This window comes from Quercus suber, unplaced genomic scaffold (assembly GCF_002906115.3).
Source record: "Quercus suber isolate HL8 unplaced genomic scaffold, Cork oak 2.0 scaffold_273, whole genome shotgun sequence".
Taxonomy (NCBI): domain Eukaryota; kingdom Viridiplantae; phylum Streptophyta; class Magnoliopsida; order Fagales; family Fagaceae; genus Quercus; species Quercus suber.
The window spans coordinates 43,376-63,090 of NW_027069729.1; the positions used below are offsets into that span (position 1 = coordinate 43,376).

Here is a 19,715-nt window from a genome sequence, read left to right on the forward strand (position 1 = left end):
GTAGAATATATTATTTTATTGTAGTGGTTATATTATTTTATTGTGATGTGTATATTATTTTATTGTGTTAAAAGCTAAAATAAATTCACTGCTGCAGCATGTGTGTAGGTAAAATAGATAAAGTGATTTTTTGTGTAGCTAAATAGCTAAAAATTTGCCACCACTGCTGTGAATGCTCTAAATAAAATGTTATTGTAGTGTAATTGTAAATTTGTTTACATTTACAGTACCAAATAATGTACACTTTTGAACATTTTTATAATTTTAAAGCTAAAATCTTTTAATATGTATCATTTGCAAGATCCAATGTGAATACTCGGGACAAAAATTCCTAACTCTTGAGTTTTGACCATGTCCGGGTCCTTTTTTCTAAGAGCATGCATTGAAGTAAAGTTTCATTTGAAGAAAAAATGCCAATAACTAATTTTCCGTGTGGACCACGGCAATCTGATGCATAAATGCTCTATTAAAATATGGAAAGGTTGTCACATCTTCATTTAATCCCTACCTGCTTTTTCTGTGGAGCTAAGCTTTGGCCACGTCTTCATTTAACGACCTATGGAGCAAAGCTTTGGTCACATCTTCATTTAACGACCTATGCTGTTTTCGGTGTCCATATAGGTTTAAGTTGTGAGTGATGATGAGCATGGTGGACTTAAACAAGAAACCAATGGACATTATTTCCTTTATTGTTATCCCTACTTATTTACTATTTTTATCCTCCAAAGTTTCCTTTGCACAAGATAGCATTAATCAATCCCAATTTATCAGTGAAGCAAACACCTTAGTTTCCAAAGATGGAAGCTTCGAACTGGGTTTCTTCAGTCCTGATAGTTCCAACAACCGCTACTTGGGAATATGGTACAAGAATATCCCAGTTAAAACTATTGTTTGGGTTGCAAATCGACTGTACCCGATCAATGACTCCTCTGGCTTGTTGATGATAAATGGTAGTGGAGGCAATGTTGTGCTTATGAGTCATAGAGTGCTGTTGTTTGGTCAACAAGTTCACAAAGACAAGCTAATAATCCTCTGTTACAGCTCTTAGACTCTGGAAATCTTGTACTAACAGTAACAGATGAGAGAGATGAAAATTTAAGAGTCTCTTCGTGGGAAAGCTTCGACTATCCGACTGATACTTTTTTACCAGGAATGAAGTGCGGCTGGGACTTAAAGAAAGGTATTAACCGCCTTTTTACAGCATGGAAAAAACCAGATGATCCATCTCCTGGAGATCTCACTCATGGGATATTAGAAATGGGAATTCATTCATACCCTGAAATTTATGTTTGGAAAGGCAACAAAAAGTTCTACCGTTCTGGTCCATGGAATGGCCTTAGGTTCAGTGGTTCACCAGATTTAAAACCCAATCCGGTTTATGATTACTACTTTGTCTCTAATGAGAATGAAGTGTACTTCACGTACACCCTCAAAAATAAGTCTCTAATCTCAAGAGTGGTTGTGAACCAAACCAGCCATACCCGTGATCGTTATATATGGATTGAAACAGAGAAAGTTTGGAAGGTTTATTCATCAATACCTAGGGACTACTGTGACAGTTATGGCCCTTGTGGAGCCAATGGAAATTGTATCCTTACTGCATCACCGGTCTGCCAATGTCTCAAAGCATTCAAGCCTAAATCACCAGAATTGTGGAGCTTAATGGAGTGGTCTCAAGGTTGTGTACGCAATAAACCATTGAGCTGCCATACAGATGGGTTTGTTAAATTTGTTGACTTGAAACTGCCAGATACTACATATTCTTGGGTGAACAAAAGTATGAGCCTTGAAGAATGCAGGGTCAAATGCTTGAAAAACTGCTCCTGTATGGCTTATACAAACTCGGATATCAGCGGAGGAGGTAGTGGTTGCGCCATCTGGTTTGGAGATTTAATGGATATTAGACAATTTCTAGCAGGAGGGCAAGATCTGTATATCAGAATGTCGGCGTCAGAGCTACTAGGTGCGGGGTTACTTTTGGATTTAAATTACTGTTTCCATTATGCTTTTTATTCTGCTTCTATTTTGTTTGTTTGTTTAGGGTAATGGTTAAATTATTAAATTTTATTAGTTTTAATAACTTGAACTTTCTGACAATAAGTAATTTAATAGTATATTAGAATTAAAGAAACTAAGATATTTTTTTTGCATTTAGCATTATTTTTGAAATTGAAAGCTCAATTAGTGTGAAAAAACTAAAGTTTGCTTAGACTCTCAATTTTAAATTATAGCTAAATTGTTTTTACTCTAACTTATCTAAGTATGTAATAAGAGTAAATGAAGCGTAATAAACTGGTAACACTTTTCTAAGTTATAAGCAACCACAACGAGCAATTAAAGTAAAGTTTAAAGAGTAGGGAAGAGAGATGTAAACACATGATAACACCGAGATGTGTTATCGAAGGAGAAATCGAAGAACTCGGCAAAAAGTCTCTTTACGACCCTCCAAGTCGAAATTGATTCACTAGTGAATAAGTTGAAGTACACAAATATCAAAAAGATATTCCAAGCCTAATCTACCCAATGTACTTGAGCCCTTCAAGCTTCTGCTACCAACAGGCTTCTCGGAATCTTGTCTTCACTAGTTATCCGGATCCTACAATACCACCTAATTGCATCCGCCAAGCCTCACCGGTTTCTTTTGGCAAATCTCAAATGCTTCCTAAGCTTCAAAACACTATGAATAGGTGTGAGTTGTGTTTGGGTACAAATCTCCTTTCAAGGTATAACAATGTGAGAGGGAAGGAGAAGAGACTATAATAATTTCTCACTAAAGGATGAGTAGCTCTCTTTAGAAAAGATGAGTGTGTTGTAGAAACCACTTTAGGGTTTTCTTCTGAATATCCTCCTTACAATTTCGTGGATAATGAAGGTATATATAATATGGGTAAAGGGTAGGAAAGTCATGCTTTATTTTTGCCAAATAGAGAGTTTTGTGGGTACCTCGCGAGATGACCTTTCTCGCAAAGTACTCGTGAAATGACAGGCTGGCATGACTATTCAGCTTCTAATCATGTGCTTCACACATGGCTTTTTTGCAGATACCTTTACTTGTGAGCTAATCGCAAAACTACACTGATCTTCATTGCTTCCTAAGTTTCAAAACACTATGAATAGGTGTGAGTTGTGTTTGGGTACAAATCTCCTTTCAAGGTATAACAATGTGAGAGGGAAGGAGAAGAGACTATAATAATTTCTCACTAAAGGATGAGTAGCTCTCTTTAGAAAAGATGAGTGTGTTGTAGAAACCAAAATAGAGAGTTTTGTGGGTACCTCGCGAGATGACCTTTCTCGCAAAGTACTCGTGAAATGACAGGCTGGCATGACTATTCAGCTTCTAATCATGTGCTTCACACATGGCTTTTTTGCAGATACCTTTACTTGTGAGCTAATCGCAAAACTACACTGATCTTCATTGCTTCCTAAGTTTCAAAACACTATGAATAGGTGTGAGTTGTGTTTGGGTACAAATCTCCTTTCAAGGTATAACAATGTGAGAGGGAAGGAGAAGAGACTATAATAATTTCTCACTAAAGGATGAGTAGCTCTCTTTAGAAAAGATGAGTGTGTTGTAGAAACCACTTTAGGGTTTTCTTCTGAATATCCTCCTTACAATTTCGTGGATAATGAAGGTATATATAATATGGGTAAAGGGTAGGAAAGTCATGCTTTATTTTTGCCAAATAGAGAGTTTTGTGGGTACCTCGCGAGATGACCTTTCTCGCAAAGTACTCGTGAAATGACAGGCTGGCATGACTATTCAGCTTCTAATCATGTGCTTCACACATGGCTTTTTTGCAGATACCTTTACTTGTGAGCTAATCGCAAAACTACACTGATCTTCATTGCTTCCTAAGTTTCAAAACACTATGAATAGGTGTGAGTTGTGTTTGGGTACAAATCTCCTTTCAAGGTATAACAATGTGAGAGGGAAGGAGAAGAGACTATAATAATTTCTCACTAAAGGATGAGTAGCTCTCTTTAGAAAAGATGAGTGTGTTGTAGAAACCTCTTTAGGGTTTTCTTCTGAATATCCTCCTTACAATTTCGTGGGTAATGAGGGTATATATAATATGGGTAAAGGGTAGGAAAGTCATGCTCTATTTTTGCCAAACAGAGAGTTTCGTGGGTACCTCGCGAGATGACCTTTCTCGCAAAGTACTCATGAAATGACAGGCTGGCATGACTATTCAGCTTCTAATCATGTGCTTCACGCGTGGCTTTTTTGCAGATACCTTTACTTGTGAGCTAATCGCAAAACTACACTAATCTTCATTGCATGCTTGATTCTTCACCAACTTAATATTAAATCCAATATAATAAAATCCCACAAAATACAAGAAAATAATTTATTACAATTACAACACTTTTTGTCATAGAATAAAGCTAACATAAAATATAGTTGTAAATCACAACTTTACAGGAATATTTTAGTTAATTGCCAAGTTTGTAAAACTATTTAGCAAACTAGCATCTTGAGATTCCAAAACTCAAGTTCAATGTGAAATTCGAGTCTCTAAAACTACTTAAGTTGTAGGTGGTGGTAATTTGATGTGGAAGAAAAAATTCATGTCAAGTTCTAGCCATTCTCCAAATCTACCAAATCTTCTTCTTCTTCTTCCCTCTGTAGAGTTCCATGTCATAGATGCCAGCACTAGAGCTCAAGTTTTAAAGGCTTGGAATTTGTCATCGAATTCAAGTTTTAGAGATTTGAGATGCTAGTTTACAAAATAGTTTAAAAAACGTGCTTGAAAGTTCAAATAGTGTGTAAAACACCTATGAACGTTTAGACCCCAAAATTAAAATTACCAACATAAGCTTATAATCAAACAATATATGTGTGGAAAATGAAATATAAGCTATAACCAAATTGGTAACATACTCTAAAAAATAATTAATAACCAACACAGCAGTAATTAAAGGTAAAAAGAAAGGGAAGAAAGATGCAAACACAAAGATAACATGGCGATGTGTTATCGAAGAGGAAACCGAAATACTTGGCGAAAAACCTCTCCGCTGCCCTCTAAGCAATCAATAATTTACTAGAGAATATAGTTGGGATACATGAATAGTAGAAGACCCTCTAAGCCTAATCTACCCAATGCACGTAAACCCTCCAAGCTTCTTGCTCCAACAGGGTTACGCCGAATCTTGTCTTCTCAAGCTTACTGGATCCCATAATAGCCCATTGTATCAACCAAAATGAATTGGTCCTTCTGAACTGCTTCCCAAGCACCAAAATACATCTTCACTGATATGGGTATGGTGAGATAAGGATTTGGTTAAATGTATCTCTCAAGGATATGTCAATGGAGAGGGTGAGAGTAGAGGAATTTAGAGAATCAAAGGATGAAGATTGTGGATGAGTCATGTTGTTTTTCTCTAGAGTTTCTCTCTCAAAATTCTTTCTAGAAGCTCTCAACATTTCGTGGGTATAAGGGTATTTATAGTAGAGTGCATGAGGAATGTGAAAAGTCATGTTTCAACCAAACAAGGCATTCTGGCGACTCGATCTTGCGACTGGAACGAGTAGTTGGAGTTGCGAGCTAACTGCCTGGCCAGACTGGAAGTTTTGTTCTATAGTGCTCTAGTTGTCGTGACCCTTCAGCCCCTCTGCATGCTTCACATGTGTACCATTCTGGCGACTTGCCAGTCGCAAGCTAGTTGCAAGATCTAGTCGCGAGACTTCCTTGAATTACACACTTCTTGAGTTTTCTTCACACTCTCTCACACACTACCCTTATATAATTCCCACCTGAATACAGGGTATCTAATTGCTAAATTACAAGCAAATTTGGCATAGAATAAAGCCAACACATGATTGAATAAATTCGACCTTACAGTACTTACCAATGAAAATGTTTCAAAAATAATGTTAAATAGAAAATTTCATCAATGAAACTCGTATGTTTTTAGACCCCTTAAAACACAACAAAATTAACTTAGTTATTTAGCCAAGTGATTAACTTAGGTAAATTATGCAGATCTAGGTTAATACAGATAAATCATATCATTGTAAAGTGAGGAAAATAAAAACATAACAATATGATAACTCAGGAAAACCAAACAGGTAAAAAACCTAGGGAAGATTTAACCTCTCTCAAAATTCTTTCTAGAAGCTCTCAACATTTCGTGGGTATGAGGGTATTTATAGTAGAGTGCATGAGGAACGTGAAAAGTCATGTTTCAACCAAACAGGGCATTCTGGCGACTCGATCTTGCGACTGGAACGAGTAGTTGGAGTTGCGAGCTAATTGCCTGGCCAAACTGGAAGTTTTGTTCTATAGTGCTCTAGTTGTCGTGACCCTTCAGCCCCCCTGCATGCTTCACATGTGTGCCATTCTGGCGACTTGCCAGTCGCAAGCTAGTCGCAAGATCTAGTCGCGAGACTTCCTTGAATTACACACTTCTTGAGTTTTCTTCACACTCTCTCACACACTACCCTTATATAATTCTCACCTAAATACAGGGTATCTAATTGCTAAATTACAAGCAAATTTGGCATAGAATAAAGCCAACACATGATTGAATAAATTCGACCTTACAGTACTTACCAACGAAAATGTTTCAAAAATAATGTTAAATAGAAAATTTCATCAATGAAACTTGTATGTTTTTAGACCCCTTAAAACACAACAAAATTAACTTAGTTATTTAGCCAAGTGATTAACTTAGGTAAATTATGCAGATCTAGGTTAATACAGATAAATCATATCATTGTAAAGTGAGGAAAATAAAAACACAATAATATGATAACTCAGGAAAACTAAACCGGTAAAAAACCTAGGGAAGATTTAACCTAACTATCCTCAAGGTAAAATGAATCCACTATGAAAGAATTGAAGTTTACACAATAACAACTTAGACCACTAACATCCTATTGCTACCTCGAGTAGGAAACTTACTACCATGACCATGTGACAGCTCTGAGTCCATGGACTACTTCTTTCTTGGATTCCAGCAAGTACAAGCACTTCCGCTTGTGTATCTTTAAGCTCTTAAATTTGCATCTAAAATGATCACCAAGTTCTTGACATAGTCTTGATTCTTGATAACTCTAAGTATGTGTGAAGGCAAATAGCTCTAGATCTCACAAAAGATTCACACACACAGCATAAAGAGCAACCTCAAAACGTGGCTAAGGTTTTTCCTTTTATACTTAAGACAAAAGATAAAGCCCTATACATCAAACGGGTTTGGGTTGAGTTGGAAAATTCTGCAGAAAAAAAAATCTACATGACTTTCGATTGATTGAGCCAGACAGATTTACACAGTAAATCCTGCAGAACACTCGATTCTAACTTTACATATAAATACACTTTGAGCAAGTCTAAATAAGACTAAAATGTTTTGATAATAGTTTGCCAACATTACAAATTGAAATTCTAATACATTAGTTCCTAATTCCTTAGAACCTAACAAACTCCCCCTTCGGCAATCCATGACAAAACACAAACTTAACAAAATGCTTAAAGTTTACATAAAAACAGTCCATTACAAAAACATAGCCCAACATAATAAATTCAATCTAACTACTATCTATCAGTTGCAAGTGTAGACAGCAGCACGACTGAATCAATCGTATATTTTTGAAACACTCAACAAACGCATAAACGCATGTGTGAAAAATACAAGTAAAACAAAATAACTTCTTGATTTCACATAACACAAAATAAAGACACATATCATGAATAACCTTATAAATATAAATCAATAAGCAATGTGAAACAAGAAACATATACAATCAATGTATCTCCCCCTATCATGGACAACCCAAACAAAATACATCATGAGCCAAAAAATGATAAATACAAAATGAAGCACCTAGATACAATCTACAGCTCCACAGCTCCAAAACAAAAAATAAAAAAAATCTCCCCCTAACAACAAAATCCCTCTACAAATGTACTCCTCCTTTTTGTGACGAATTGCCAAAAGGCACTTACTCATCATCAAAAGGAGGTAGTGGGGGCGATTGTCTAATATGTTCCAAATCCGCTCTCAAAGCATGAAGCTCATCAAGCATGTCCGCCAAAATCTGACCATGAGCCGCCAGAATGGTCATGACAGTCTCCAGCATATAACGAATGTCCGAATCATCCGAAGTAGATGGTGGAGGAACAGTAATAGCAGCAGCAGTCAAATCTATAGACGCCGCAGCTAAAGTATCACATGTAGAAGAGGGAGGAAGAGGTGCGACACCGGAAGGCTCAACCCTAGGATGTTTAGAGCTTGCTCTCATCTGAGCAGCCCTCTACCTAAGAAAGGTGGCACCTATATGAGCAACTATATGAATAGGCTCAGACACGGGAAAGTCCTCTAACCCTAAATGCAAAATAATCCGATGAATGAAAAACGAAAAGAAAAGAGCATGAAAAGTAGAACTACTCCTATGAACCTCATTCAAAGAATGAAGAAAAAGATGAGGAAAACTCATAGGAGCATCAGTAACAAGGGCATACAAAAACACACATCGCTTGATAGGGATAGTGTGCAGATGAGAGATAGGCCACAAAGAATGACAAGCAATCCGAAAGAAAAGATAACAAATCAATCCGAAAGAAAAGATAATAAATCTCAGTCAACTTAGCAGAAGTGATCCGAGGATCAGAACCCCACTGGATAGAAGTACCAGTGATGTATGACATGATATCATCAAGAGGAGGAGACTCATCATAAGGATAGACAGGATGCTGGACCACAGGCACCCCAAGAGCATTAGCCACTACTGAAGTAGTAATGGTGTACTCTACATCCCGTATCCAACTCTTAACTTAAGTGTTGGAATCATAGGTGTGGATAGAGAGGTTCTAGTAGAACTCTCTAATCAGGGTAGCTGGAGGTGGATGAGAAATATCCTTCAATGGTAACCAGCCTCGACGCTCAAAGTTTCTCCTAATCTTAGGGTCAAGCTCATCTAAAAGAACCTTTCTCTCTGCCCAAATATTCCTAGACATGATTCTAAGGATAAAAAAGGATAGACAGAATACACAGAGAAAGAAAAAAAGAAAAACCAAGGGCAGATTGCAAGTTAGCACAAAAATATAGAAAATAACAATTCTATATGATGCATGAATAATATTAATATATGATACATGCTCTAATGTAGTGAGAATAGGTTCAATTTTACTTAGAAAACATAAAATTGGCTTGAGCATAGAGTTTATACCAAAAACCCCAAATTTTGAAAACCCACTCTCAAAATCCAACAGATTGACCAAATTGATCATTACACAAGATAGATAACATAAAATAATGATCAAAACAATCAATCTACCAAGCCAATTTCATCAAATTAAGCTCAATTGAACAAATCCCCCAATTTGGGTACTTTCAAGCCCTAGAATTTCAATTTTTTTCCCAAAATCATCAAATTAATCAAATTAAACCACAAAGATCAGTTTTATAGTGTCCCACAACAAAAACCCCTTGATCAATTTCCAAAGAAAATGCTTAAATCAACAAAAATCTCAAATTCCCTTAGGTTCAGAAATATCCCCAGATGCATGACAAAAATGCATGAAAACTGAAAAATAAATGAAAAAGGAGGGGCAATAAGGTCTCACCGGCCTTAGATGACAAAAACCTTGCAAAAGATTGGAGGGAAAACGACAAAAAACTTGATTGGAAGCCTTGACCGATCGAATGAGAAAGAAAGAGTTTTGAAAGTTTTTGAAATAGTGTTTGAACATGTGAAAACTAAGGATTTTAAAAAACTCTCCACGCGATTTTCGATTGATCGAATAATAGATTCGATCAATAGAAAATGCATTCGATTGATTGAATAATAGATTCGATCAATAGAAAATGCATTCGATTGATCCAACAACGATCGAGAACCGATCGAAACAGACAGAACCAAACCAAATTTTTAATCACAATTTCGATTGGTCGAGAAACAAGTTCGATCGATTGAAATTCTGGTAAAATCAATTTTTTGAAAAACAAAGCAATTTTATGCAGAAACTCCTCAAAGCATAGTATTTTATGAATAAAATGCATGAGTATGAGATAAAATGCTTTTCAAAAACACTTGTTTTGAACCCAATTTTCCCAAAAATAAAAATTTCAATCAATTCTCCTTAAATTCACAAACTTCAAACACAATTTGCATAAAAAATAAGGAATTCTTCAACCTTGGTTGGCCAAACCAAAATCACACACAATAACATTTACAAAGTTTAGCAAAGAGTAACTTGTGTAGTGTGCAACTAGCAAAACCTTGAGATACATGTGAGGTGATATGTGAATAGAAATCAAGCACAATTTCTACAAAATTCATCACATAGAATTTGAAAGAGACTAACACTTAAAGAGTTACATCATATAACTCCCACATCTCCTAGAAAACTAAGTTTCATGATTTGCCTCATAATGTACACACCAATTTTATTTAATCAGAAACTTATTAAAGATAGCCGGGATAATGTATACATCAATTTTATTTGATTTAAAGTTATTATAGCTCAATAATGTACACATCAATTTTAGCATTTTAATCGAGGCGACACCTTATGTTCTTTTTGTGCATGTGCTACACTTTCTTGAGCACAAAATCTTACGATATGCACTAAGGTGTTCATGATTGGCTAGTAAACAGTGGTGAGATGGTTATTTATGCATTCCTCAATAAGTTCAAGTTCATCAATCAAAGGCATGTGACTTCAAGATCACGATCATGTGATCAAAAACTATAAACATCTTCCCACACAACATGCATTACAAGACTTCAACTAGTAAAGTGCAATAAGTAAGCTCATCCAAGCTAAACAAGGTACATAAACATGTTATGTAAAAATAAATTGGCCAACCATGATTTCAAAACCAAGAAAAATAATGCAAAACACATTTTGCTCCGTTTCCCCCTCCCCCTTTTTTTTTTTTTTTAAATTTTTTTAAAAAAATCCTAGAATAAAATGCATGAATGTTATGCAATGCAAATCCTAGAGAAATAAAGAAAACAAAACAACAAGAAAAATGGTCACAAAGAGTAGAGCGATGAAGCATAAAGACCATGTCAGAAAGATTCAATTAGATAGAGCCTTTTGTATCCAAAACTTTTTAGATGCAACTCTAGCATTGGAGTTGTTCTTCACATTAGAATTCTGAGCAATTCCAGGATTGGAATAAAGGTTTAAAACCTTTACCAACTCACTAATAAGTATTATAGGATCTTGTGCTTGAGGCACAAGTACTTTTGGCTTATTTGCTTATTTAGCAGCTTGCAACTTGAAAGAGTTTGGACGAATGTGCCTAGACTTTGCATAAAAATAACAAACCCATGCAGGCTTATCATGTAACTTCCCCTTAGGAGGGTTAGGAGCCTTGGGTTTAGACTCTTGAAGATCAACCGTAATCTTCCTAGGAGGTGTAACTTCTACAGATTTAGCAGCCTCACTCACAGAGGGTTTGACAACCTCACTCACAGGGGGTTCAGAAGAAGGAACAAAGTTTGTGGAATGGGGTTCAGACACAGAGATGCTTTCTACAAAACCTAAACCAGCTTTGCCAGAGGGAGACTTTTGAACACTCAGCATGTGATTAAGTTTGGAGCTTGCAGACCTATTTGTTTGTTCTTTAGCAATAGATAGTTCAAGTTCCAAATTCTTAACTTTATAAAGTAAAAGCATGTTCTCTGTCTTCACATTATTCAACAACTCATTAGCATCAAACAGTTTCACAAGCTAGTTTTTCTTAGTAAGTTCAAGAGATGCAATTTTCTTTAAGTGTAAATCAACACTTATAGCATCCTTTGCAGCAACTTTGTAAAGCTTATTGTAGGCTTCTTGTAAATCTACATCCTCAGAGAGTTCCCTATCAGAAGGGTTCTTTTCAACAATAATACTTTCATCAACTACAACAGCAGTAGTGAAAGCAATGAAGTTTCCATCCTCATCACTACCAGACTCATTGTCAAAAACTTTATCATCACGAAGGGTTACAGCCATAACCTTACTCTTAGACCTCAAGAATGTAGGATATTCAGATTTCACATGACCATATCCTTGACACCCAAAACATTATTGACCCATAGAATTATTAGAAGGTTGGCCTACTTTTTCTTTAGGTTTTTCAATGTTGTTTACCTTAGTGGGATCATTCTTCCTAAAGTTTCTAGGTTTAGCATTGTTCTTTCCTCTTGCCCTTCTGTTGTTGTTCCTAAGAAAATTTTTAAAGTTCTTGGCAAGATAGACAATCCCTATAATAAAGAGCTCATCATTAAATCCATTCACATCAACATCATCAACAGACTTAAGAGCCATTGATTTGGATTTGCTAGTCTTAGGTAGGTCCAACTTATATGACTGAAGAGATCCTACAAGTCCATCAACAGGGATGGAGTCCACATCCTTGCTTTCAGTGATGGCAGTCACTTTGGGTCTAAAATCTTTAGTCAAAGATCTAAGAATCTTTCTAACAATTTTAGGTTGATCATAGATTTTACCCAAATTATATGCAGAATTAACAATATCATTAAGCTTAGCATAGAATTCATCAAAAAATTCATCATCAGACATTCTAATGCTTTCAAATTTAGTTGTTAATTTCTTCAATTTATTGATTTTAACTGCCTTTGTACCTTCATGCACAGTCTAGAGGATATTCCAAGCAGTATGAACAACCTCAATATTAGAGATTCTCTTAAATTCCTCCATAGAAACAGCATTAAAGATAACATTCATAGCCTTGCTATTAAAAACAGCTGCTGCTTTCTGAGAAGTTTGCCACTCACTCACAGGAGTAGTGGGCTTCTCTCATCCGTATTCAACGGAATTCCAATCTCTCTTATCAATAAATTTTTAGAATGCTTTCATCCTTACTTTCTAATAAGCATAATTATTCCTATCAAAGTGAGGTGGAATAACAAGAGAGTATTCGTGTTCCATGACAACTGGGGTCAATGATCAGCTTTTAGATCAAAGGATCTACAACAAGAGAGCTACCTGCTCTGATACCACTTGTATGTTTTTAGACCCCTTAAAACACAACCAGATTAACCTAGTTATTTAGCCAAGTGATTAACTTAGGTAAATTATGTAAATCTAGGTTAACACAGATAAATCATATTATTATAAAGTGTGAAAAATAAATAATACAACAATATGATAACTTAGGAAAACTAAACCAGTAAAAAACCTGGGGAGGATTTAACCTAGCTATCCTTAAGGTAAAACAAATCCACTATGAAAGAATTGAGGTTTACACAATAGAGACTTAGACCACTAACATCTTATTGCTACCTCAAGTAGGAAACTTACTACCACGACCACGTGACAGCTTCGAGTCCATGGACTACTTCTTTCTTGGATTTCTAGCAAGTACAAGCACTCCCGCTTGTGTATCTTTAAGCTCTTGAATCTGAAACTGAAACGATCACCAAGTTCTTGACATAGTCTTGATTCTTGATAACCCTAAGTATGTGTGAAGGTAAACACCTCTAGATCTCATAAAAGATTCACACACACAACATAAAGAGCAACTTCAAAACGTGGTTAAAGTTTTCCCTTTTATACTTAAGACAAAACATAAAACCCTACACGTCAAACAGGCTTGGACTGAGTTGGAAAATTCTGCAGAAAAACAATCTGCACGACTTTCGATTGATCGAGTCTAATTTTTGATCGATCGAGCTAGGCAGATTTACACAATAAATCCTACAGAGCACTCGATTCCAACTTTACATATAAATATACTTTGAGCAAGTTTAAACAAGACTAAAATGTTTTGATCATGATTTGCCAGCATTACAAATTGAAGTTCTAATACATTAGTTCATAGTTCTTTAGAACCTGACAAAACTGAGTTCGAACCTTGCCTCCACTCTATTTTCTATTTAAAAAGTTAAAAATCTCAAGTGTTGGACTCACATGTGAAGAAGAGTGTTTGAATAATGGTTAAATAATTAAGCTTAAGCTATGTAATTCACCATTTTGTAACAGTTTTAACTTTTTAAATTTATTATGTTTAATGCTTCCCTCGTTTTTTCATGTCTTTTAGCTGTGTTCTAACTATATTTCTGTTGCTGTGTCAAATTCAATTATGAAGAGGAAAAACATGGTCCTAAGATCAAGATTGCAGTGTCAGTTGCTGTTGCCCTTGCTGTAGTTTCTGGAGCACTTTTAGTTGGCTTTTATATTTGCAGAATCAGGACAAACTTAAAAGGTAACATAACTTTACTTTGACAATGAGTTATGGAACTACTTAAAAGGCTTTTTTAAATGGAGGTTATTAGTAATATAAACAGAATCAAGTCAACTTATTCCCATCTCATAACACAATATTTTGAACTAGGATTATAATGATGTATGATAAAATCTTGTTCAAAGTTTGTAAGTGCTTTGCAAACAATTCCACAAATTGAGCCGTGTAGTGTCAACAGACTACGCAAACTTAGGCAATTTGTTGCTTGGTGAATGGTATGATATAGACCTTTAATGATCTTGAATTCCAAGTGGACATTCTTGTATAGAGTACTCTTTTTCTTTTGATGTTGGCTTGTGGCTTACACCTATAAGGCCTTCATCCACTCGTCACATTATCCTTAATTACTTAGCAAAAGGAAAAAAGCAAAATATTTGTTTCCAACTTCCAAGTGGACATTCTTGAATGGATAGGCCAAGGTGCTCATTTTAGTATATATTAGTTGGAATGGTTAAATTAGCAAGATGCTTGTTAGACTTGGCCTGGTCTTAATTAATACAAGTTGAATTCTAAAAGCTTTTCAAGTTTGTTTAGCATAGTTTTTATTTATTTATTTGGGGTTAATAGTACCTTGATTTCCTTTAAATCACTATATAAGCATGACTCTGCTCATATCACTATGTATTGGATTCAGTTTCATTGTTCAAGTTCGATAGTATCTTTCTGAGAGAAAGAATTTGCATTTATAAGTCATTATCATTGCTGCTATGATAGAAATTTAAATATGAGATTGTGGTAATTATTGCAGCTCAACTAAACCCTGTCATCCTCAATATATTACTTCAGTTCTTTAAATCTCAGTACTTTCCTCTTGTTTTTGTTTTTGTTTTGTTTTGTTTTTTTGATTTTTTTTTTGTATTTTTTTTCCTATTTCAGTAAAAATGGAGCTGAAGGGAATCATAAGTCATCAGAACAATGAAGGTCAAAAGGAAGACCTTGAGCTCCCTTTCTTAGACCTATCCACAATAGTCGGTGCCACTGACAACTTTGCACTTAACAACAAGCTTGGTGAAGGTGGTTTTGGACCTGTGTACAAGGTAAACTTGTGATATGCTTGTACAAAGACAATGATAGATGATGAGACAATCTTTTATTTTATTTATGTCATGGATTTTAGCAATCTTTCTGCATATGAGAATTTCAGGGTATACTAGAAGATGGAAAAGAGATTGCTATCAAGAGGCTTTCAAGGAATTCTGGACAAGGATTGAATGAGTTCAAGAATGAAGTAAGATTGATTGCCAAGCTTCAGCACCGGAATCTTGTAAAGCTTATTGCTTGTTGCATTCAAGGAGAAGAGAAAATGCTGGTTTATGAATACATGCCCAATAAAAGTCTAGACTCCTTCATTTTTGGTTTGAGTCCACAAACCTAATACATTTAGTTAAGCTTGTGTAACCATGTTATCAATATTTCATAAATGACAAAACTTAGGTACAGTATTTTAGGTGCTGCTCCTTAGATTACTCTCTTAAGATTTAGACATGTGGCTACTTAACTAAAAAATATACTTTCATCCCATGAGAAAAAATCCACATGGTAGAATCTTAAAAAGGGAATCTAAGGATCATCACCTAAGTATTGTACCTAATTCTTTCTTTTTCATAAAATAAAGAAAATTTTCAATTTTGACTGAAATTTAAGGATATATATTAACTTGAATTTGAAACTTACCAGATCAAACAAAAAGTAAACTGTTAGATTGGTCCACGCGCTTCAATATTATATGCGGAATTGTTCGGGGGCTTCAATATCTTCATCAAGATTCCAGATTAAGAATCATACATAGAGATCTCAAAGCAAGTAATGTTTTACTAGATAATGAGATGAATCCTAAAATTTCAGACTTTGGAGTAGCCAAAACGTTTGGAGGAGATCAGTCAGAAGGAAACACAAACAGAGTCTTTGGAACTTAGTAAGTATATCTTGACAAGCTTTTAATGTAAATCTACTTTCTTTCCTAATTAGTTTTTCTCACTTAAAACTAGTGATATCTTGTAGTGGTTATATGGCGCCAGAATATGCTTTTGATGGGCAATTCTCAACAAAATCTGATGTCTTTAGCTTTGGGATTTTGTTACTTGAAATCATAAGCGGGAAGAGAAGTAGAGGGTTTTTTCATCCAAACCATAGCCATAACCTTATTGGATATGTAAGTTTCTAACACTTGATTTCTTATCTAGATATGTTGGACAAATGAATGATAAATCATGTTTTTACATTCTAAGTCTACAGAGACCCAATTTCACAATATGTTGTTGACTATTTCAGTAATTATGAAAAAGTGAATGAACATTTTGTGTTGCTAACAGAAATTTCTAAATTTTTAGGCATGGATACTGTGGAATGAGGGAAGGCCATTAGAATTGATTGATGAATGCTTAAGACAATCGTCCACATTGTCTGAGGTTCTCCGTTGCATCCATATTAGCCTCTTGTGTGTTCAACAGCGTCCTGAGGATAGGCCTAGCATGTCATCTGTGATTGTGATGTTAGGCAGTGAGAGTGCATTGCCTCAGCCTAAACAACCTGGTTTCTTCTTGGAAAAAGATTCAAATGAAGCACATCGATTCTCAAGTAAGCAAGAACCATCTTCGACCAATGAAATAACAATTACATTATTGGAGGCTCGGTAAAAACTTTGTACTAAAGAAACTCATAGAGAATTGTTGATACAGAATCATGTTCATGATTATAATCTATAAACATTTCCTACATTCAAGTAAGCTATGTCAATTCTATTGGTACCTAAGGACCTTTAATTATTTGCATTTATGAAGAGATCTGATTTGAGAAAGAGAGCTTAACCGACTTGAACCAAATTCTAATTCTCTTGCTGTCTTGCACATAGAGAGACTGAGATGAAAGAGTGACAACAAGAACAAGTGGGAAATTTAGGAGAAAGATATAGTAGTTTGGTTTTGTAGGCTTTTTTCTTGGCCAAGTACCTAAACGGTTGCAATTTCATGGGCCAGCATTTTGGGCTACATATTCTAAAGACTAATTTGGATCAGATAATTTTAATCTTCTCAATCCAAGAAATCTAATTCCAGTGTTCAACTGGTAAAATTTTCTGTCACCAAATAAAAGACTAGTGTTCAAATTTACTCTCTCCATCCCAAATTGTAAGTCTTCTATTCTATTTTGGGATGTCTAGTAATGAAGTCCTCTTTCCAAAATTAAAATATAAAATTTCTATTTTACCCTTTAAAAAAAAAAAAGACAAAGTCATTCTTTCTATGTAATTTAAATTAATGAGGACGATTTTGAAAGTTTGTACATTTTTAGCTGATAAACATATATTAAATGATGTTTCTTTAAAAAGTTGGATTTTCTAAACATGACCAACATTTTGGTACAGAGGGAGTATTAAATTTGTCAATCTTAAACCATTATGAAATTATAGTATTATATTAAGAAATACATTATTCTTTACTTTCTCTTACTTTCTCTCTCTATGTGTGTGTATATATGTATATATAATTTATTTATTTATCTGAGATAGAATTCTACTCCAGCCTAATCTCTAAAAAAATGTTGCACATATGTTTGTGAAGTTCCCTCGTAGAGACTTAAACTTCGGCCATTGCCCCGCTCACTCCATAAGAATTTATACCTATGAAATAACTATCATGCCAAGGGTGTACAATGGTAAAGAATAACAATTAGTTCTCTCTAGTAGATTGGTCCTCAAATAGCAGATCTTTTTGTTTGTGTTGCACGCACCAAAAGGTCATAGGTGAGGCCAATAAGTAGTTCATTTTTCAAAAATTAGATCTTAAAAATGATAATATAAAAATTTCAAATGGAATAATTCAATAATTAAATAAGTATAATCCAATTTAATAATAGGTTAATTTTTTCTTCTTCTTCCTCATCACCGCACCCCCCACACACACACAAATGGCAGATAGTGGTGTTTGTGTGTTCAGATGTAGGGTATGGAAGAATTATGTTTTAGGAATTAGATCACATGTCAAATAATACATATATTTCATATATTCCTTTTTATATATGTATATGCCCATATAATATAAGTTTTTAAAATTGTAGTAAAATCAAATCTTTCAAATTTTTTTTGAGGAAAAAAAAATCTTTCAAATAGTTTCTCGAATTGAGCTCACTTTTCTCTTTAATGGGTAAAAAAAAAGAAAAAGAAAATAATACTTTATCAACTTTTTGTTGTTGTCTAAGATTTATATGGATGTAATCGTGTCTATGCACCCATTGAAGTAAATAGGCTTCCACTACTGAAGAGAGAGTTGCATGATATCTTTATCAAGTGCCTAAAGAGTAAAGATATCTTAGTTTAAGATAGGCTTACATTGAATTTCCCCTTAGTGGAATTCATCATGTACCCTAATTATGCATCTTAGGAATATCACTATTATTTAATTGATAATTAGCCGGGGAGGGAAGGGCCAAATCGGATCTAATCTAATAGACACAAAAGTCAAATCTGAGAAAACTCCTATCTAATATACCCCATTCTTCTAATAGACACAAAAGTCAAATCTGTTGAAGGAGTTTTTTATTTTTTATTTTTGCTAAATTGTTGAAAGAGTCAAAGGTTTAATTGACTAAGGATTAAACCCACATTTTAACCCTAATTGGAAAAGATTTATTAAGGGGATCGGAAAAGATTAAAAAATAATATTAAAGAAAAACTAATTGGAAAAATGTTAAGTAATATAAGTAACAAAATAAATTAAAATTTAATTGTCATACAAAATATTATGCACATGTAAATTAATTGTTATTGCAATGACATAAAAGACAAGTCATAACTAAGGATTCAAAAAATTTTTGGATGAAATTTACTTGCACAAGAAAAAGTTGCATATCGATTTTAGTTTAAAATTTCAATATTAAATGTATTTTTTTTAAAATATTAAATAAAATTTATGAAAGCATATTTTAGTAATAGCTGAATTTGGAATTCTTTGGGTATGAGATACCATTTAATATATATTCATAACACAAGTGTAATTTTAAGATTCCAATTATATTCAGAACGTATTCTTAAAATTTATACCAAGTGGTTCCAAATGTAACCTATAAAATTAATGTTGTATTTAATGAAAAGAACTTAAAGAAATCAAAGAATTAAATTTGAAAAATGAGTCATTCTACTTGGGGTACAGTATCCACCTAAATCTAAGTCATTAATTCAATATTTTTTTGATATTAACTATTCATGCAATTTTAAAAGATACTAGTTACCGGTTAAGGGCCTATTTGGTAACCCAGTTTGAGTAGTGTTGTTTAAAATGATATGAAAATATAGTTTAAAAAATATTGTTAAAAATACGTATTTATAGTATTAATAACGAAAAAAATGTGTTTAATAATATATTTCAAACAGATAAGTTGGAGTTTAGAAATATGAAGCTGTTTGTTTGGTATGTTTGTTTTTTTTTTTTCAAAAAAAAAGCTGCCACCGGTACTGTGAGTTATGATTACACATCAGAGGCCAGCACACACAACAGTCCAACATCTCACACCACACAACA

General features: G+C 34.3%; 2 protein-coding genes across 2 annotated transcripts; both read left to right on the plus strand.

Annotated features, from left to right (window-relative positions):
- Nucleotides 1-670: 670 nt before the first annotated feature.
- LOC112038197 (G-type lectin S-receptor-like serine/threonine-protein kinase At4g27290) lies at nt 671-2,046 on the plus strand. The gene is made up of 2 exons (XM_065781609.1): nt 671-959; nt 1,073-2,046. The coding sequence occupies exons 1-2, from the start codon at nt 671-673 to the stop codon at nt 2,044-2,046; spliced, it is 1,263 nt and encodes a 420-aa protein (XP_065637681.1).
- Nucleotides 2,047-15,002: 12,956 nt separating this feature from the next.
- LOC112015731 (G-type lectin S-receptor-like serine/threonine-protein kinase SD1-1) lies at nt 15,003-16,928 on the plus strand. The gene is made up of 5 exons (XM_065781621.1): nt 15,003-15,239; nt 15,347-15,557; nt 15,880-16,117; nt 16,204-16,354; nt 16,533-16,928. The coding sequence occupies exons 1-5, from the start codon at nt 15,084-15,086 to the stop codon at nt 16,836-16,838; spliced, it is 1,062 nt and encodes a 353-aa protein (XP_065637693.1). The 5' UTR covers nt 15,003-15,083; the 3' UTR covers nt 16,839-16,928.
- The last annotated feature ends 2,787 nt before the right edge of the window (nt 16,929-19,715 follow it).

What these genes read in the sequence shown, in the direction of transcription:
- LOC112038197 (XM_065781609.1), top strand. Translation starts at nt 671, where the DNA reads ATGGACATTATTTCCTTTATTGTTATCCCTACTTATTTACTATTTTTA. An exon ending in GATGATAAATGGTAGTGGAG is followed by an intron (nt 960 to 1,072) that starts GCAATGTTGTGC and finishes TTGTACTAACAG; the next exon opens with TAACAGATGAGAGAGATGAA.
- LOC112015731 (XM_065781621.1), top strand. Translation starts at nt 15,084, where the DNA reads ATGGAGCTGAAGGGAATCATAAGTCATCAGAACAATGAAGGTCAAAAG. An exon ending in TCTAGACTCCTTCATTTTTG is followed by an intron (nt 15,558 to 15,879) that starts GTTTGAGTCCAC and finishes GAAACTTACCAG; the next exon opens with ATCAAACAAAAAGTAAACTG. An exon ending in GCCATAACCTTATTGGATAT is followed by an intron (nt 16,355 to 16,532) that starts GTAAGTTTCTAA and finishes CTAAATTTTTAG; the next exon opens with GCATGGATACTGTGGAATGA.